Raw genomic sequence first — 21810 nt, 5'->3', positions numbered from 1 at the left:
TGCTATCTCCCCCCTCATCCAGCCAGCATGTAATTAATGGTATTCAAACATAGCTGTAAAATTTTTTTAAATTTCTTCCTACACACACTATCTAGCTCATTTTCGAAAAGAAAAGGGCGTCCAAAAAGCGACACAAAAGGCACATGGGCGTCCCCGTGAAAGAAGGTCGCCCAAATGCAATAATCAAAACCGGGCCGTAAGGGCGTCCTCAGAGCAAGGACGCCCATCTATGGTCATCCCCACAGGGGGCATGTTATGGTGGTGTTACGTGATGTGCGCCCCCAGCGTATAACGGCTTGCGAAATGGTTTCGCATGGGTCGGAACATGAGCGTTCTTAATTAGAACTGAAATAAAAGCGACCAGAGTAAGGGGGAAGTCGTCTTTAGACCCATTAGCGATTTTGTGCATTTGGAGAGTGACGAGAGCATTGTTGGGAGAGAAAGCTGAATCGTTTTTTGCAGAGAAAGCTGAGAGTTTGTTGAGTACCTGTTACCTTTGTCTGTGTGCTCTAGTTGGAACGTTTTCACCCTCACCTGCCTCATTTGTGTTTTACCTTTTCACCTTTCCCTACCTACCCCTTCTAGCCCCCAAACCCAGACATCACTACTACTTCCTCGATCTCCCCCATCCCTCTCCATTCGCTGTCCCCAAGTTCATATTTCATTCCCTTACCTGTTTGTAGTCTCTGTTTGGCTCTTTGTCCTGTGTACTGCTGCACCCTGTTTGTGAAGGCTGCTTGGAGAGTGATTGGCTAGAGGGTGTGGCAGGAGTGCTTGCAGTGTGGCTCTGCTGTGTGTGACTGCATTGTTTGTCAGTGGTGGGAGAGTGAGTGTCAGCTTCTGTTTGTTCTTGCTGTGTTTCACCAAGTTGGTAGGGAGAGGTGAGCACTGGTGTCACTGCATTGCACCTCTAGTGTGGAGAAATGGAGGCACTAAATGCACAGGTGGCTTACATGTTGGAGGAAGAGGGGAGGTATGCACGCCCCAGAGTTTTCAGGCCCCGTAGCAGTTTCCTAGACCTCACTGACCTGCAGTGTCTCACTAGGTACCGCTTTGATAGGGCTGCTATTCAGCACCTTTGTGACCAGCTCCAACCCCTCTTGCAGCCCTGGACCCGTAGGAACAACCCCATCCCTGTGCACCTAAAGATCACTGCTTCTCTCTTTTTCTGGCCATTGGGAGTTTCCAGTCTGTCCAAGCTGTGAACACGGGTCTCACCCAGCCTTCCATTTCTAACTGCCTCACCCAGTTCCTTAATGCCTTCCTTACCCACACCTCTGAGTACATCACCTTCCCCAGCCCCCCACCCCCCAGGCCCTGCAGAACATGGCTGACTTCTATGCTGTAGCATGCTTCCCCTCGGTCATAGGCGCCATTGACTGCAAACATGTCGCACTCAGACCCCCCTGGGCATGAGAGGCCACTTATAGGAACAGGAGTGGCCTAGTGGTTAGGGTGGTGGACTTTGGTCCTGGGGAACTGAGGAACTGAGTTTGATTCCCGGCACAGGCAACTCCTTGTGACTCTGGGCAAGTCACTTAACCCTCCATTGCCTGCCACATTGAGCCTGCCATGAAAGGGAAAGGGCTGGGTACAAATGTAACAACAAATATGCAAGTTATGTGTGATGCTCAGGGGGAGATTCTAGACGTGTGTGCCCGATACCCAGGTTCCACCTATGACGCCTATATATTGCAGCACTCAGGAATCTTCCGCAGGTTTGACCGAGGGGAGATCACCGGCGGATGGCTCCTAGATAAGTGCAGCATGGATCTGCCCAAACTATACCTCCACCAACAGCCAGCCCTCAGCACTGTCTCCCTCCAGCTCACTCCACAACCCACTATTCCCCCCATCTCCACAAGGTACCTGCTCCAAACAATACACACTCATCTTTCTCATCCTGCTTCTTCTCTAAAGGTGACAGAGGCTACCCACAGTGGAGTTGGCTCGTGACCCCCATAGTGCACCCACAAAGAAGGTCAGAGGAGAACTACAACAGTAGACATCGGACCACCCATGGCATCATCAAGCGCACCTTTGGACCGTTCTGGAGGGGAACTCCTGTACAGCCCCCAAAAGGTGGCAAAGATATTCCTGGCCTGCTGCATGCAACATAATTTGGCAATGCGCAGAGGACAGGCCCTCCCAGAAGAGCCACAGCCACCAAAGCAGCAGGCCCCAGATGAACAGGATAAGGAGCCCCCTCCACCTCCCGCCCACAGAGCAGAGCAGAGTGCACACCAGCTGGGGGTCAGAGCCAGGCAAAGACTGATCGAGACAAGTTTTCTGAGAGTAAGTTGACATTTATTTATATCACAAACAGTATTTACACACCATCACCACCACCCCTCCCACCACCATCACCCGCTCTGTGCATATTCCCCTCCCTCCAACCCTCACCCCCCAGCATGTCCCATCACTTTTCCCGCCCCCTCCCCTTGCCCCGTCCCCGTCCCCGTCCCCTCCTACCCCTCCCACCGTGTTCCTTTGCAGTTAGTGCTGCAGGGGAACTCTGTTGAGAGTCCTCTGATGAACTCCCACTCTCCTCCTCTATATCCACAAGGCAGCCTACTGCCTCGGCTGCCCTGTTGAAGTCCGGCCACCTTGTGCTCTGTAGTTTGCCCTGCAACCTGGGCACAGGACCCAGAAGGGGAGTTGGTTTGGTGGCTGCTGGACCAGTGGCTGGGGAGGCTGAGGATCTCAAGCTCCACTTCTTAGCAGGTGGTTGCTGTGCAGTGGTGGAAGTCGACGCCAGTTGTTGTTGCTGCTGTATCACATCACGTTGGGCCTGTACCGCTCCCCGTTGCACCTGGAGCACTTCCTGTTGGGGCTGTACCACTTCTGTTGGGCCTGGAGCACTTCCCGGTGCATCTCCAATTTCTGGCGCCAGTAGTCTTCCATGTGCACATTCTGGGCCAGCAGTGTGGCGAGGCGCAGTAGCTGTCTCCTCTGGCTGGATGGCCTCTGCTGAGGAAGTGCCCCCCTTCTGCATCTTCTGATTCTTCTTCAAAGGCTGTGGGTGGTGGAGGGAGAGCCTCTGCTGTAGGTGGTGGAGGGAGAGCCGGTGCTGCTGCTGCTCGGTCCTGTGGTTCCACCCCATGGTCCTGTGTGCTTTCTTGTGCAGGCCCACTGGTTTGGTGCTCTGTGTGTTGGGGCTGGTGGCCACTAGGGCCAGCTGTTTCCTCGGACTGGCTGTCATCACCTGCATAGCAAAAGGGGAGGAAGTGTGTTGGTCAAAATAACCCACTTTTGTTTTTCAACATTCATATACATAGCCCCACAGGCAAAGATCCAGCAAAGAAATGGTGAGGAATGGGATTGGTAGGCAGGCCACAGATGTCATTGTACATGGTACAGAGCTGGAGACAAGGAGTGCAGTGTACTACAGAGACTGATGTGCAAGAGAGCCAGAAAGGCAGGTGGGTAGACATAGAACTGTGGAAGGAGTGCATAGGACACAGTGGCTACAGCACAGAGGTGTGGGAAGGAGATATGCAGAGTTTGGTGATGGGGAAGGCCCCCAAAGCTGTGAAACAGTGCTAACCTACACACAGTTTATTTATTTTATTTATATTTTATATTTTAAATATATTATTGACATATATTATATACATTGCTGGAAACCCTCCCCCTCCACTCTCCCCCTTTCCCCTCCCCCTCCCCCCTGCTACTCCCTGTGTCATGGTCTGTAATGAAAAGTGATATGCATTGCATGTGGTGTTCTCCCCCCTTTCCCTACTGAGGACCACCACTCTGTCCCCCACTTGTGTAAAACAGAGTGTAGTACAGCACAACAGATACCCCAGCTTCCTAATGGTGAACCTACCTGAGCCCTCAGGCTGCGCTGATGTGTCAAGGGACCCAATGCCATGGATCCCCTCCTAGGGCAAGAGCCCATGAATGATGCGCTCGATGGAGGTCAAGTTAGTGGTGTCATCTGCTGGGGGGGTTGGCACCAGCCTTCCTCCTGACATCACGCCTCAGCCAGCGCCACTTTCGTTTGCAGTCTTCCACATCCCTGCCACAGTGGAAGATCACTTTGAGCCGGTCTCTTACTGCTTCCCATTCTCGCTGCTTCATTGTAGCAGCTAGCCTCTGGCCCGTGGGAGCAAAGAGATGCATGTGCCTCCTCTGTATTTCTTGAACCAGCAGTTCAACATCTGCGTCGGTGAAATTACCCTTGCAGGTGGGTGGTTGCTTTGGTGCCATTCTACCAATGCGATGCAAAGAATCGAAAATACAGAGAAGGGCACTTAAATACGCTCTCAGGGATGCCCATGTGAGAATGAGATGGGTGTCCCTGAGATGGGCGCCCTAATTTTGATTATCGACAAAATCCCTAAACGTCCCTGCTGCTTTGCCGATTTGGGCGTCCTAATTTCTATTATAGGTAGGGAACTATCAGTGTCCCCAGCTGCACTGTGTTTTGGGTGTCCTCATTTTGATTAAAGGGTGATAATGATAAATGTCCGCAACTGCTCTTCCCATTTGGAAGTTTGCATTCCCTTTATTGGCGCCGCTTTAAAACGACTTTCTCCGTGCTTGCACTTTAGAGGGGTTTTTTTAATGGGGTGGTATTTCAAAGCGTTTTAGCTCCATTTATAGTAGACCTTGTTTTGTCACTGTATGCTTTGGTACACCTGTTTGTTTGGGGGGGGGGGGGGTTGGGGGGGGAACTTTTTTGCCAATTCTTGAAAGATGACTGGTGTGTGGGCTTTGTTTCAGACTGGGTGTTAGCTGGTAGCTTAGCATATACTCTGCATTTTCTACATGTGACCAGCTCTCCATTCTCTACCCTCCAGGAGCTCCTTGCTGTGTGTGATGTACTCCCTCACTGCCCCCCATTCTCTCTCTCTCCTTTGTTGAAGCAGGCAGCCTCTGGTCCAGTGGCGTAGCTACAGGTGGGCCTGGGTGGGCCTGGGCCCACCCACTTAGGGCTTAGACCCACCCAACAGTAGCACACATTTAGCGGTAGCTGGTGGGGATCCCAAGCTCGGCCAGCTGAAGACTTCCCCCCTGATGGTAATTAAAACTCTACTCTTCATGATACCGGCACCTGCACATGCTCAGTTTTTCAGTTAATATCTGCTGCAGACTGCCAACAGCTGAGATGTTTTTTTTTGGGTGTGGTAGGGGGGAGTAAACTTGGTGCTCACCCACTTCTTACTTAGGCCCACCCAAAATCTGTTGTCTGGCTACGCCTCTGCTCTGGTCTCTTGGGGCCAACAGATTCTTGCACCACAAATTCAAGGTATGCTCATACCTCTCAGCCACCTCTTCCCTTTCTGCTATGTAGGTGCTAAACAAACACTTCTTGCATCTTGCAGGACAGCTGGTCAAGAAGATTGCAAGAGACAGCAGTGGACTGTAATACATTGGACTCAGAGAGACATGATTGTTTCTACCCAATTCATTGTACAGATGTCTTGTTCTCTATTGGACACACTCAGTTGTGGCTGCCTGTGGGGTGGGGGGGGGGGAGGGGATGAAGCCCTGAGAATGGATGTGTGCATCCCTCGTGGTCAAGGGCTCCCCATTCTCTGTATGTTCTCTGCATTCAAATCTTACCTCTATTTTCACCAGTTTCACGGGTATCCGCAGCAGGTAGTTTTTCTTCCTCTTTCCACCTCATGTGTCTCCCAGTAGGTTCCATCCTTCTTTATGTGGTGAACCCCAGTCCCCTTTTATGAAGTGCCCACCCATTCTCAAGGTTGTTGGGGGTGGGCAGGGGGGGAAGCATATATGCACTGAATGTCTTTTCCACATTATTCAACACAGTCCTACAATCCTCTATAGTTTTGGAACAACAACATTTCTAAATTCTATCCTGCAAATTAATTTCAAGGTGGCCACAGGTGCGTGCCTACCAGGGCCTTCAGCCCTTAAGTCATGGTGAGGGAGAGGGGTTCTGGTTACAGTTCCTATTCTAAATTAACTGCAGGTGGCTACAGCCCGGTGCCTATATAATTCCCCTAGCCTGTGCCCTTCTGTACCTGATGTATTATATTGCAATTGTGATGAAGTAAACATCCATCTAATGCTTTTACCCTTGTTTTCCCTTTTCTCCTGAGCACTATATACCATTGCTGATACCTTCAATGTGAAAAGATGACCCAGCTGATTGTAGCTCTTTCCTGGCCCTCACCAATGTGGTTTGGTTGTGGGTAAAGGTGTCTGGTGATCAGAGAGCAAACATCGTCTATGCGCTACCTATGGTTATCTGCAAGTTTCTATTTGGCAGATCACCAGTGCTAAACAACATATCTATTATTTACACAATTCTGTGCTGTGGGGCTTTATGGTAATGGGGGAGAGGCTGGATGGGCATTTCTGTTCCTTACCATACAGCCATGCACGTGGCCTTCTGTATGGCCACACTTATCACACATGTGCCAAAGTTTCTCTGTCACAGTTCACTTGTCATGCAACCCAGATTGCTGCCTCCTCTCACATCAACCCCAGCATTTGATAATAACACATATGTAGTGCACAAAGCACACACACAGACCCTGGTCAGTGCCAAAAGTGTCAAATTGTATTGAAACTATATACAATAAAAAACTATTTAAAATTCCCCCCAAATCATTCTCCCCTCCCCTATCCCTCCCTCTCCAAATGGTGTTGTAGCAGCTCAATAACCAGCAGCACGAGCCTGCTATATGTCTCCTGCCGTTCCCCCACAGAGTGCCGCAGTGCTGCCACCTCCTGCAGCAACTGGTTGACTACAGCAACCAGTTGCTGCAGGAGTTGCAGTACTGTGGCACTGTTGTCTGGAGCTGCTGGTGTGGGTGGAACTGGTGGTGTTGCTGGCGCTGGTGGGTGCTCCTCCCCCTCCAGAGGAGGCATATCTTCACATGCCTCGGTTTCCTCCTCCTCCTGGGCCGCCTCCTGCCGCCGCTGCCGCCCTATGTATGTAACAGGATTGTGTTTGAGATCAGCACATCCAACATGGCTTGCATGGTCCAGGAGCTGGCTGGCCTGAGGCGGGGGATGGAGAAAGGTGTGATGAGCCCTGGGCTATACCCATGGGGTGTGAGATGCATGAGATGACATGACAGGGCACCCTGGATGCTGGTCTGACACAGAGTGCACAGGCAGACCACACTCACTGCTCAGCAGCATGTTTGCATTATGATTTGTGACTATGGTTGGCTGACCATTTGGGGGCTTTTTGGGGAGGAAGCACATAACTTTAATATGAGGCAATGACATCCACTAAGAGTAGGACCTCAGGCAGGAATACCATGAAACAGTATCCACCCCAGAAAGGGGGATACAGAAGTGAAGCAATTCATCTCAGAGGAGGTTAGTTGGAAGTTGCAGCCACACTCATGGGAGGGTAGCTGCAGCCTCAGGCCTTGATTTGGGACAGAGGTGTTATGACTTACTAGTTGCCTATTAGCCACATGGAAACTGATATTATACAGGACATTTGCATTACTAAATAAATACATTTACAGATGAGTACAGGTGCCCTGTTTATAATACTTACGTCGAGCCCTGAGGCGCCATCTCACTGCCCTGATCATGTCAGGGCTCTCTCTCTTGGTTCGGCGGAACCTCCGCCGGAGGGACTCAAGGTCACTCCGAATGCCAAATCTTCTGCAAGATATAAGTTTGTACACCAGGAGTCAGGGGGTGGTCCTTCTTGCCTTCAGCACACAAATTCATTTGGAAATCAAATAGGAGAGACTCACAACACTGATTGGGGGTGGGGGACATTACATTGGTACAGATGTCATTGAGGCGGACATGAAGACAGAGAGTACTGTTTGTGTGCAGTATTGTAGGGATGTGGGAATGTTTTTCCTTTCTAGTACATAGATTCTATTAATGAATGTGCATGTGCACATAAATGGAAATCTTTAGACCTTTTTCTTTCCACTATGGACTAATTTTCTGACTTGAACTCGGCTTTGTATATTGTATTGTGTGTTTTCTTTTGTTGCACTGCCTTTTTGTATGGCTGTATTTTTAAAATCTAATTTTAAAAAAATACAAAGTGGTATTGCATTCAAGTTCATAAGTGACAGAGTAGATTAAGTAGTCAAGCACAGAGAAATTCATATTCGGAATGAGAAATAAAGTGGTATTGCGTTAAAGTTCCTGCGTGACAGTGTGACTGAGGCAGTCAAGTATAGAGAGTTCGGTTTTGTCCAGTTCTGGTATGAGTTTTGTTGTCTGGTATTTAGAATGGATCATTGTGGTATGCTTTATTGAACAGGTTGGTTTTTAGTGATTTTCGGAAGTTAATTAGGTCGTGCATTGTTTTTATGGCGTATGGTAGTGCATTCCATAGTTACGTGCTTATGTAGGAGAAGCTGGATGCATATGTTGATTTACATTTTAGTCCTTTGCAGCTGGGGTAGTGGAGATTCAGGAATGTGCGTGCTGATCTTTTTGTGTTCCTGGTTGGTAAGTCTATGAGGTCTGACATGTAGACCGTGACCTTGCCATGGATGATTTTATGAACCAGAGTACAAATTTTGAACGTAATACGTTCTTTAAGTGGGAGCCAGTGTAGTTTTTCTCTTAGGGGTTTGGCGCTTTCGTATTTCATTTTTCCAAATATGAGTCTGGCTGCTGTGTTTTGGGCAGTTTATTTAAAATCAAGCCTTTAAAATCAATGCATTTTTTAGTAACCATACAGAAAGTGTTTTTTAACATCAGCCTGAACTTTGTGTTATGAATTAGCATCCATGTACCGGTATTTGTTTTTCTATAGTCTCATTATGATTTTATGCACTTTATGCAATTTACAGGGCCATTTTCAAAAGAATGTCCAAGTCTGAATTGAGAACTCCCACTCCTAACATCCAAAAAAAAGTCCATCTCACAGCCATTTTCAAATAGGAAAAAGGTCAGGATTGAAAACATCTAAAATGAACCATCATTTTCCAAAATTAAATATCCAAAATATGAATACCAAAAAAACATCTGTCTAGCATCATCCCCCGAATTCAATATATGGTGTTCAGAATTAGGTCCATCCAGTTAGCACCAATAATTGGGTCCTAATCAACTTTCAGTGCTAATTGGGATTAATGTAAATGTACGCACACATATTTATATGCCAGTAATTGCGCATACATTTTGCACTTGGCTCCAAAAAGGAGGCATAGCCATGAAAGGGTCACGGGCAGATCAGGAGCATTCCTGTAATGTATGCATGCTGTTATAAAATAAGGAGCATCCACACTTAATTTAGGCGCTAAGGATTTACACCAGGGTTTAGTTGATGTAATTCCTCAGCTTAGGTCTTTGTGCTAAGTGATATTCTTTTTTTTTAATATTTTTATTCAAGATTTTCATATACATGAGCTCTTACAAGATGAATACACAGAAAAGTATCGAAAATAAGATTTACAATAACATTAACAAATGATAACAATAAAAGTTAACCATTATCACTGTGTATACAAGATAGTATCTGCCGAAAGGTTTTGTTATGAGAGAGATGTTAATTAACAAAAGGTAGCAAGATCAAATGTGCATCTAGTATTGGTATTATGTCACAAACCTTATTAAAATACTATGGATATCATGAAATACGACCCTTCTTCATCAAAACTTTTTCCACCTGGATACAAAGAGGGGCATTTTCGAAAGGGACGTCCTCGCAAAACGTCCCGATCCAGGGGCGGGGAAATACCGTCAGGGACGTACAAATCCTTAAATTTGGTCATCCCTAGACATGGACGTTTCTGATTTTCAGCGATAATTGAAACCAAGGACGTCCATCTCAGAAATGACCAAATGCAAGCCATTTGGTCGTGGGAGGAGCCAGCATTTCTAGTGCACTGGTCCCCCTGACATGCCAGGACACCAACCGGGCACCCTAGGGGGCACTGCAGTGGACTTGATAAATTGCTCCCAGGTACATAGCTCCCTTACCTTGTGTGCTGAGCCCCCCAAAACCCACTACCCACAACTGTACACCAATATCATAGCCATTACGGGTGAAGGAAGGCACCTAGATGTGGGTACAGTGGGTTTCTGTTGGGTTTTGGAGGGCTCGCTGTTTCCTCCACAAACATAACAGGTGGGGGTGGGGTGGGGCTGGATCTGCCTGTCTGAAGTGGACTGCACCCACTAAAACTGCTCCAGGGACCTGCATACTGCTGTCACGGACCTGAGTATGACATCTGAGGCCGGCTTAGAGGCTGACACAAAATATTTTGAAATATGCTTGTTGAGGGTCGGAGGGGGTTAGTGACCACTGAAGGAGTAGCGAGAGGTCATCCCCGATTCTGTACAGTGGTTATCTGGTCATTTCGGGTATCTTTTTGTGCCTTAGTCATAAGAAAAACAGGTCAAGGTGAAAACGTCCAAGTGCTTGTTGGGGACGTCCTTTTTTTCGATTATGGGTCAAGGATGTCCAAGTGTTAGGCACACCCAAGTCCCACCTTCACTATGCCTCCAACAAGCGTCCGTGAACTTTGGCCATCCCTGCAACAGAGTGCAGTTCGGGATGTCCAAAATCGGCTTTCGATTATACCAATTTGGATGACCCTGGGAGAAGGACGTCCATCTTCCGATTTGTGTCAAAAGATGGGTGTACTTCTCTTTCAAAAATGAGCCCCAAAGTCTTCTATCTTCAACTAATATTGCTTCAATGATTTACAAAGATGTGAAACAATCTAACCTCAATCTCTGCAACTCCATACAATCCCAATGGGAAACAGAACTGGGTCATTCTAGGAACCTTATTGACTGGCAAATATTCTGGTCGAAAACTATACGTCCCACCTTGTCAGTCTCTATAAAACAATCCTCATATTATATTGCTCATAAGATCTACTGGACTTCCCTCCAAATTAACAAAACTTCCTTCCAATGATAACATCTCCTCTATCTGCTGGTCCTGCACTCAAGAGCATGGGGACTTACAGTATCTTCTATTCCATTGCTCTAAAGTTTGACTTTTCTGGATTATAGTATGGGATAAAATAATATGTTATTGCAGTGGAGAAGCTAATGGCACCTAACTCTGATCGCCGTTTATAGAATTGCGCTTAGCCAATTTTTTGGCGCCATTTATAGAATTGTGTTCCATTTGTACAAAAAAAGGCCACACAGGCATCCCTGCAGAACAGAGAGGCAGCCTAGTGGACAGCACAGTGGAATTTAAACAATGAGACCCAGTAACAAATCCCACCTTAATTCATTTATTTGTTATTGTGAGCTCGCCAGGAACAGATAAAAACCTACTGTACCTAAAGGTACACCACTACAATAGCCATCATGCTTGCAGATGTCTTCTAAATTCAGGTACAGTCAGTATTTCAATGTTCCAGGAGGGCTGATGTATTTGTACAGAAATAAGAGTTAAAGTGGGAGTTACACTTGGGTCTATTGTTCAAAGTCCACAGCACTGACCACTAGGCTACTCCTTACACTTGTTTGTTGATCTAATAGGAATGGCTATAATACCTGAAGTTGACATAGAACCTGGTATCCACTGTCGCTTTTACTTCATAGGGAGGGGTGGGAGGGGGTCAAGTAACCACTGGGAGATTAAGGAGTGGTTATGCCTTCACTATCCAGTGGTTAGCTGCTCAATAAGAGCACCATTTGTACCTTGGATATGATTGAAACAGGTCAAGATAAAGACGTCCTACTTTTTTGCCTTGGACTTGTTCCTGTTCCATTATCACTGAAAGACGTCCTAATTTTGGACCCTTCCTAGTCCAATTCAAAACATCCCTCCAACCTGACCCCTTGCTATTTGGATGAACTGCAGTATAAACTATCCAAATTCTGCTGTTTGAAAATCACAATGTGGACATTTTCGGCAGATGGATTTTTTTTGGCCATTTTGAAACATCCATCTTCTTCAAAAATGAGCTCCTATCAGGCTTATTTTCTAAAGTGATTGCCGGCCATCTTCCGACATAAATCAGGAGATAGCCGGCGATCTCTCAAAAGCGGCAAAATCGGTATAATCGAAAGCGGCTTTTTTGACACCATCACTGCTTTCCTGTTGCCGCGCTGGTGAAAGTTAAAGGGGGCGTATCTGTGGCGTAGTGAAGGCAGGTCATGGACGGGCAAGGGCGTGGCTACCAGATGGACGGCTTTCGCGGATAATGGAAAAAAAGCGTCATTAAGCAGTAGTTTGTCGGGTTTACTTGGTCCTTTTATTTTCACGACCAAGCCTCAAAAAGGTGCCCCAACTGACCAGATGACCACCGGAAGGAATGGGGGATGACTTCCCCATAGTCCCCCAGTGGTCACCAACCCCCTCCCACACTAAAAAATATTTTGTGGGGTTCAGCACCCAAGGTAAGGGAGCTATGCACCTGGGAGCTATTTGTGTATTTATTTAAACATATTTAGAAGTGCCCCCTAGGGTGCCTGGTTGGTGTCCTGGCATGTCAGGGGGACCATTGCACTACAAATGCTGGCTCCTCCCATCACCAAATGCGTTGGATTTCGCCGGGTTTGAGATGGCCGGCATTTTTTTCCATTATCGCTGAAAAAACGGCGATCTCAAACCCGGCGAACTCTGGCATTTGGCTGGGCTAAACCGTATTATCGAAAAAAAAGATAGCCGGCCATTTTTTTCAATAATACTGTTCCAGCCAGCTGTTGCGTCGCCGGCGATCTATTTCGCCGGCGAGATTCGATTATGCCCCTCCAAGTCTCTCTTTCCCTTTCTTATTTCAAGTTTTTAATTAAATGACACTTAGAAATTGCAGTCCTGTATGTTACCACAGGAGGCCAATGCACCAAATGTTTGCAGTAGCATTAATATACTTTGAAAGTGTGTTAATATGTCTTCCATCAATTTTGCGAATTATTGGCACTTTTAACATGCATTAAATGTTATTTTGAGCATCAGCACAAAACCTATACAAAATAAGTAATCATCTATATAAATGATGTAATTCCCCTATTAGTCCATAGAAAAATATTGTGTATTAAAACTTGCAAATATTAACACAGACCCATTAGTTTGAGAAACTGGACTACATTTTTTTTGCAATAATGTCAGCATTAGCGCACTAACTTTAGTGCAAGAAATATACCTGCAGATTAACTTGTGTATTATTAATGCACATTAACAGACGATATTATTACATTTGACTACATCCAACCCATTAATTGTTATAGCTAGATACTAAGAGGATAGCTCAGCCTCCATGTCTATTCAACCCATGGACTCTTTTAAGCCAAGGAATCAGGGATAGAGTGGTCTGTAGATACTGTAGATATTGGAGATAGAGTGGCAATTTGTTTCCCATTTGCAAATGACTGCATGCTAACAGATTTCATTTCTCTTTCCCTTAGAAACCCAGGTTGAATTCAGGTGCAGATTCGTCCTCCATTGGCCAGGGTGGCCTCTGACCCTGCTGTATCACTGCCATTCAGTACACTGGATCCCAGGAGAATTTTATGTCCAGTGAGATAGGTTCCTTACTTGGTTCTGTAATGTGGCCCCTGTTTTAGTGATCGTTCTGGGTTGCTGCAAAGTGCGCATTTTTTTCATGGATTGCTGTCCTAAGCTACCTCTTTGGAACCTTCACCCCTCATTTCTACAACTGAAATTAGCTGTTGATCTGTATCCCCTTCATGTGATATTTCTCTTTCTTAAGTATGTGTTGTTATGTTTTTTTACTAATGCAATTACACACTACACAGTCATCGAATTTTTGCAGTTTTGAAACCTTACTTGATCCATAGCCTCTTCTTTACTATATTATTGGGGTGTGGCACCACCTTTCAGATGCCATTGCCATGTCCCTTTCAAGTATTTCTTGCTAATTCTTGAAGATGGAATGTTCAGCTTTCCTCTCCTGCACAATTCATCTGATACAAGCGTACTTCGCTATTTATGACATCACAAATCTCATTATGAAGGTGATGTATTGCTACCGCCACTGCATTGTGGCATTACTGGAGGAGCTGCACAGGAACAGGTGGCCAACTGAGGAAATAGTTTCTGTCACATGCACAGATCTTCAATAATGGGGAAAGGAAATTACTAAAACAATTTTATCCAATTAAGTAGCATTTAGTTACTAAATGGTATGGGGTAATTTTATAAAGTCATTTTCATGCATATGGGCACATAATGGCTTTTTATAAAATTCCTACTGGTGTACAAGTACATGCATTGACATGATAGCTGTACTTTGCTGGTAGATGTTTATGGGCTACACATGCATAAATTAATATATTTCATAATCTAGGCATGGATAGTTCTACCTGCTTAGGAGGATATTTAAATGCCCACGCCTGCAAGGCAGGCATCATTTCTGCCACCTGCACTAGTATTTTATAAGGGCACACAGGCACCTATGTGTCTTTTAGTACTTATCTAGGCATCTGCTTGCCCTCTTAAACTAGGTACCCTTCAAGAAATTACCCTCTATAGGCACAATTTTCAATAGTCCATATAGATAACAAAACTTTTGCCCACTTTTAACATATGTACGTTATAGCTAATTTGCAAAATGAAACTACTTGGGTCGTTTCTCTTTAAAATTTAGCTAGCCTGAAGTTTGGGCTCTAAAAGCTTCAATGTACTGCTGTCAGCTGATCAGGGCACCTTAACATTTGAAAATGAGATGTATGCACACTGGTTTCCTCCCCCAAGTTAAACACACCCCTAGGAATGCCTCTTTCACTGAGCTAAAAGTATGCACACTGTGGAAGCTGACACTTACTTTTTGTTGGATAGAGTTGGGCAGTTTTCAGCTACACCAATTTACCTGGCTAAGTACTGGTATACCTATGTAAATGGCTTTAGAAGGTGTCCTCTCTATATAACTTAAGTTTAAACAAGGCTTTTTGTTAATCACGTTGAAAAAATTATATCTATGCAACACTTCAAGAAACATCTACATGGTGTTGTATATTAGAGACTGTTGACATTCTGTTACACTGAATACAACTTTTTTTTTAATGCTCCTTGAGGTGGTAATGAAATAAAAGGTTTTAAATAAAGTGTGCCTTGCTATATTTCTTATACAATTTATTAACAAGTGAGAAGCTGCTTTCATGGTTGAAATTATGTTGGTTTGAATGGGGGAAATAGCAAGGTTCAGAAGATGTGTGAATAATTTCTGTATATATGTATAACCCAGTATGAATCTTGATGTATAATGATGGTATAAAATGCTTTTATGTTTGTGATGTCTAGTGATGTGTCAAATGTAAGCCTTAAGTCCATTAGATTGCATGGTCAGAAAATTGGCAGAAAATAAACAGTTTAATGGGGAAAAAAACCGTGGCCTGCTTGTTTTTACCTTAATGCAGTAAAGAGAATTCACAGTGAATATGGAAAGGTATGTCTTATTTACCAGGGAATTGTTCAACCAGTGAGATAGTTTGACATAACCTATATCTGCTAGTAATGGTGCCTCAAGTCGTATGGAAAATGAGTGGAAAATGGATTAGTTTTGAAACCTCTGTTTACTTGTAACCAGGATCAACTGAAAAGGTTCCAGATCATCAACCCTTCCTTTTAACACTCTTCTCTCCCTAGTGATATCACCAAAACAAAGGTACCTGTTGCAGTAAAATTGCTACAACATGCTACTCAAAATTTTAAAAAAAAATGTGAAATGTAATATTACACAGAAAAGTATATAATATATGAAGTCAACCAGAGGACCTGTATGACTTTCAAAGTGTAATAGTAGCATTTAAAGATGTGCATACCCTTGGTGTACAAATAACAATTTTTGAAAACCACTACAGTAGAACGTCGATTATCCAGACTATCCTCTGCAGAGGGTGCTCCAGATAATCACAAATCTGGATAATTGGACATATCAAATTCCTGTAAAGAAAACAAGATTACAGCATTGCATATTAAACGTTAGTTTTATTTTCATCAATATGTTTGCAGAAAAAAGTATAAAATACAGCAGTTCTGATCAAAAAGTATTGTTTTTATAAGTAAAATACATTGCGGTGCTGTATTTCTTGTACATACTGTATATACACTACTGTACACTAAAAAAGGAAGTAATTCTTAATTGCTTTAAGGCCTATTTTCATTTCTCTGCTGCAAGATCATGTAGTCTTTTCAGAAAACGGAACTGGATTGCACTGCTTTACCAACCAAGCCATCACTGTTTTTAAACATTCTAAGGCTTCTGCATGTGTCGGTCCGGTATCAGCATCAACCTGGTGATCATCATCAGTTTCTGATTCTTCATGTTCCTTGTCCTGTACAGATTCCACAAGTTCATAATCTGTTATAATCTGATACCCTGGATCATTTGCATCACTGTATAGATCTCTGGCAATGTTTTCAAGGACATCATCATCTTCTTTTCCCTCTCTGGGTCTTTCTTGTTTGTTTAGAATTATGTTCCATGCGTTTTTCAGGGTTTGGTTTTTAACATGATTCCAAGCATCAGCAACCATGTAAGAACAATCTTTTATGTTCAATTCTCTTACAATAGCATCACTTTGAGGGGCATTTTCGAAAGGGCCGTCCACATTTCAATTTGGACGTCCTCGCAAAACGTCCTGATCCAGGGGCGGGGAAACCCGTATTTTTGAAACAAGATGCACGTCCATCTTTCATTTCGATAATATGGTCAGGGACATCCAAATCCTGAAATTTGGTCGTCCTTAGAGATGGTCCTCCCTAGACATGGACGTTTCTGATTTTCAGCGATTTTTGAAACCAAGGACGTCCATCTCAGAAATGACCAGATGCAAGCCATTTGGTCGTGGGAGGATCCAGCATTTGTAGTGCACTGGTCCCCCTGACATGCCAGGACACCAAACAGGCACCCTAGGGGGCACTGCAGTAGACTTCATAAATTGCTTCCAGGTACATAACTCCTTTACCTTGTGTGCTGAGCCCCCAACCCCCCCCCCCCCGCCAAAACCCACTACACACAACTGTACACCACTACCATAGCCCTTACAGGTGAAGGGGGGCACCTAGATGTGGGTACAGTGGGTTTGTGGTGGATTTTGGAGGGCTCGCTGTTTCCTCCACAAACGAAACAGGTAGGGGGGTATGGGCCTGGGTCCACCCGCCTGAAGTGCACTGCACCCACTAAAACTGCTCCATGGACCTGCATACTGCTGTCATGGTCCGGAGTATGACATCTGAGGCTGGCAATCAATATTTTGAAAGATATTTTTGAGGGTGGGAGGGGATTAGTGACCACTGGGGGAGTAACAGGAGGTCATCCCCGATTCTCTCCGGTGGTCATCTGGTCATTTTGGGCACCTTTTTGTGCCTTGGTCGTAAGAAAAACACGACCAGGTAAAGTCATCCAAGTGTTCATCAGGGACGTCCTTGTTTCTTTCGATTATGGGTCAAGGATGTCCAAGTGTTAGTCATGCCCAAGTTTCACCTTCACTACGCCTCGAACACACCCCCTTGAACTCTGGCCATCCCTGCGACGGAAAGCAGTTGGGGACATCCAAAATCGGGTTTCAATTATACCGATTTGGATGACCCTGGGAGAAGGACGTCCATCTTCCGATTTATGTCAAAAGATGGGCGTCCTTCTCTTTCGAAAATGAGCCCATTTGTCTTTTTATGTTAGATAATGTTGATGTTCCTACACCATATTCTTCTGCCAAATTTTTTCTGACACTCCCTTTCTTAATTTCTTCAGATTATCATTTTTCTCTTTTAATGACAAAACAGTTACAGCTGTTGCTTGCAGTTAAAAATAAAAAGTAAAAACGGAAGCAAGATGTAAGTGATGATTCCTCAGTAAACCAAATGAAACAACAAAACCTGAAATAGGATTTTGCTGTTGCAAACCTAATCAAGCAAACAGTGGATCAACTTATCTGAAATTTTTGCTGTTCAGTGAATATAGCCTATGAGAACAGTGGAATTGCCTGTGACTGTTGAACAGGTTACTGGTCAAAAGCCAAACTGATGAGTTGGGTCCCTTTGAAGTGGAGATGAACAGACATATGTTGTACCACAACAGGCTGCTGGTTGTCCCATTTCCAAGCTGTGATAGCAAGGCTGTTTCCTGTGCTGTGTCCCCGCAAGCAGCGATAGCAGGGCTGTTTGCTATGCAGCGTCCCTGCAAAAGCTAGGCAGAAAATGCTTTTTTTCTGCTGCGTATGAGTCAAGAAAGGACTGGAAAAGTAAAGGGCAGGGCTTTTCTCTACATGGACCATGAGGATTGGCTGGGAAGGTATTAGCGGATAATGGGTCCAGATAATTGGAAATCCGGATAATCGGTGTTCTACTATATTTACACATGTAGATCTGTGGCATACACAGATTGAGGGAGAATGTTTTGGATAGGCCACTAAAGTATGCATGGATTTATGATGCTACAACAGAAATTTAATAAAAAAAACCTATACATCAGCATTTACACCTGCTCCAAGACAGACATTAGTTTTAGGTAACTGCTTATTTTCATCTGAGATTTGTAATTACCTCTCTGATGTGTAAAACCTCAGAATAATATCACTAGACCTCTTCACCAACTACTTCTGGACATCTAAAGGAGAAACAGGGGTGACATGATACAGACGTTCAAATATTTGAAAGGTATTAATCCGCAAATGAACCTTTTCCGGAGACGGGAAAGCGGTAGAACTAGAGGACATGAATTGAGGTTGAAGGGGGGCAGACTCAGGACTAATGTCAGGAAGTATTTTTTCGCGGAGAGGGTGGTGGATATGTGGAATGCCCTCCCGCGGGAGGTTTTGGAGATGAAAATGGTAATGGAATTCAAACATGCGTGGAATAAATACAAAGGAATCCTGTTTAGAAGGAATGGTTCCATGGAATCTTAGCAGAGATTGGGTGGCGACGCCAGTAATTGGGAAACAAAATGGGAGCTGGGCAGACTTTTACGGTCTATGCCCTGATTGTGACTGAATAGATAGGGATGGACTGGAGTGTAAATTTTAAGGGGCTTCGACATTAGCTTCAGAACTTAGTACAAGAACAGTGCTGGGTAGACTTCTACGGTCTGTGCCCTGAGAAAGGCAAGGACAAATCAAACTCGGGTATACAGATATAAAGTATCACATCCCATGTAAATGAGTTTATCTTGTTGGGCAGACTGGATGGACCGTATAGGTCTTTATCTGCCACCATTTACTATGTTACTGTGTTACTAGGGAGCAATTTACTAAGTTGCACTAGTAAATGGACCTAGCATGACCTTACATGGGTCTTTCCCACATGCTAAGCACATTTCTAGTGTGGCTGTAAAATAGCCTTTTTTCTAATTGTTGAATTTCTGGCCATGCATGCAGCCATTTTAAAAGATTAATATGGAAGCACCTACTACCTACTAGTTTGGAGGCAGTAAGGACTCCCCACATTAAGTCTGAATTGTTCAGTTCGCATGTGCTACTGTCAATGTACTAGCTAATAGAACTTCCATGCCCACTCTCAGCCCCTAACACACCTTTCCCAGAGAAATAAATACTGTGTGCTTCACATGTTCCTTGTTAGGCATGCATTAGCGCTTAAAGCAGCTTAGTAAAAGGGCTCCCTAGCTTGGTAAAATCTGGAAGACATTTACATGTGGTTGCTGTTTAGAAAGACGAGCTGAAAGCACAAACTAGTTGTATTCCATGCATTAGGAAAAGTCAAAGAAAGACCAAACTAACGCTCTAATTTACTAAGCAGCACTAGCGGCTGTCCATACGCTAGTGCTGACACTTCCCATTCACTGGTTACCATCTGTGATAAAAGGGGGCCTCGGCGGGTGTGTAAAACACATGCTGACACCAGCGCTGGCACCCTATTGCCGCAGCTTGGTAAAAGGGGCCCTATGTAGCATATGAGAACATAACATCCCAGGAGTCATCCCAGATATCCAAAGCCTTCATCTGCACAATTAGCCATGAACACCTCTGAAACAGTCCTTTCCACTCTACAGCACCACACTTTTCATCCTATCTCACACCAGGCAATCCATCCATAAAGGCAAACCTTTCACACAGGTCTCATGCTCTTCTTCCTACATACACAGATACCATAGCACTAAGTTATTCAGGCTTCACAACTCCCCATTGTAACTACTAACACTGCCATCCAAATCTTCCTTTATCAGATCAGTCATAGCCATCCACATAAACTGAGTCTGCTCAGTACAGCAAAATATAAATGAATTGAAACAGAACAGCAAAGTCCAAAAAAAGTCTTTTACAAATATAGTCCTGCTCCAGTCAGCGAATCTCACACAGGACCTATTGCTCTCTCAGACTCTTTACACTTCATCTCTTCTCTCATTGTATTATATAGGAATTTGTACAGTACCTGGGGATCCTCAGCGTTTTTGGTAGTATTGAATCCAGCTAAATCAGTTGCTTCCTGGATTGCTGACCAAGTTTTTTGCCCATCTCTTGTTCCTCTGTTGCTTGGTTCATTCATTTCTATGGTAGACTCCTCTAAATGTCTGAGAGTTATTCTTCACTATCAACTTTCTTTTGAATCACAGGTTTCTGCTATAAGGAAAGAACGTTTTGACTGTACAACAGTTCAGTTTGTGCATAGTTTTCTGGGTAGGGCAGCAAAATTGACTGTACTCTATGCAGTAGTAGTGTAATGACTCGATTATTGCAATGTGGTTTATGCAGGGATCAGTCTTGCCTTGATCAAGTGACCTCAATCTGTCCAACATGCAGCAATTAGGTTTTTGTGCTGCGTGTGGAAGTACAACCATGCTCTACCAACATCATTGGCTTCCTATTAATTACAGAATCCAAATTAAGATCCTGACTTTGTCACATAAGGCTCTTTATACTGGTACGTCACTCTAACTTTTCTCTTTGATAAGTCCATAGACCCCTTCTTGTTTATTTCATTTTACCCAGGACATTTGTCTGTTGTCCTAGACCAAGATTGACCTGTTTCTTCTCTGTCCAGTCCTATAAATTTATTGGAGTTCATTTCAATTTTCCCATGTTATTTAGTTTGTAATAATTTTACCAATTTTTACTACTTTTACTCAGTTACAGCTCTTGCTTGCAGTTAAAAATAAAAAGTAAAAACGGAAGCAAGATGTAAGTGATGATTCCTCAGTAAACCAAATGAAACAACAAAACCTGAAATAGGATTTTGCTGTTGCAAACCTAATCAAGCAAACAGTGGATCAATTTATCTGAAATTTTTGCTGTTCAGTGAATATAGCCTATGAGAACAGTGGAATTGCCTGTGACTGTTGAACAAGTTACTGGTCAAAAGCCAAACTAATGAGTTGGGTCCCTTTGAAGTGGAGATGAACAGACATATGTTGTACCACAACAGGCTGCTGGTTGTCCCATGGAAAATTTTACATCAAGGTGACTGTCCACTCAATTAACAAAGTCTTTAGCGAGAAGTCTTCTTGTCCGACCTTAAGAAGATTGAAGGGTTCCCATGCATTTTATGTTCTTGCATCAGTTCTCAAAGATATTCAAACAGAGTTTGCCACAGTGGCATACCAAGGGCGGGGAGTGGGGCGGTCCACCCCGGGTGTCAGCAGGTGGGGGGGGAGTGCTCCGCTGGCGCCGCAGTCCCCACCTGCCTACCACCAGCTCCATTGAAAGACGACCCTCTTCTCCTGCCACTCGGCCGGCACCCAGCCTTTAAAACAAATCTGTGAAGCGCCTCGCATCTGCTCTGCTGTAAATGAAGCAAATCACCTTGGCCCTTCCCCCATTGTGTCCCGCCCTCTGATGTAACTTCCTATTTCCGCGAGGGCAGGACACAGTGAGGGAAGGGCCGAGGTGATTTGCTTCATTTACAGCAGAGAAGACGTGAGGCGCTTCACAGATTTGTTTTAAAGGCTGGGTGCCGGCCAAGTGGCAGGAAAAGAGGGTTGTCTGTCGACGGAGCTGGTAGGCAGGGGGGGA

The 21810-nt window shown here is 44.6% G+C and overlaps 1 protein-coding gene across 1 annotated transcript in view; it reads left to right on the top strand.

Annotated features, from left to right (window-relative positions):
• The window catches only part of AKAP6 (A-kinase anchoring protein 6), a 698126-nt gene extending 682912 nt beyond the window's left edge, over window positions 1-15214 (top strand). Inside the window, exon 13 of the mRNA XM_030214549.1 lies at window positions 13294-15214. Coding sequence (XP_030070409.1) covers window positions 13294-13350 — 57 coding nt within the window. The 3' untranslated portion in view covers window positions 13351-15214. The remainder of the gene's footprint in view (window positions 1-13293) is intronic.
• The last annotated feature ends 6596 nt before the right edge of the window (window positions 15215-21810 follow it).

The sequence above is a fragment of the Microcaecilia unicolor genome, chromosome 9, assembly GCF_901765095.1.
Source record: "Microcaecilia unicolor chromosome 9, aMicUni1.1, whole genome shotgun sequence".
Taxonomy (NCBI): domain Eukaryota; kingdom Metazoa; phylum Chordata; class Amphibia; order Gymnophiona; family Siphonopidae; genus Microcaecilia; species Microcaecilia unicolor.
Note: the sequence above shows the minus strand (reverse complement) of the source record. Positions and strands in the feature narration are given on the sequence as shown.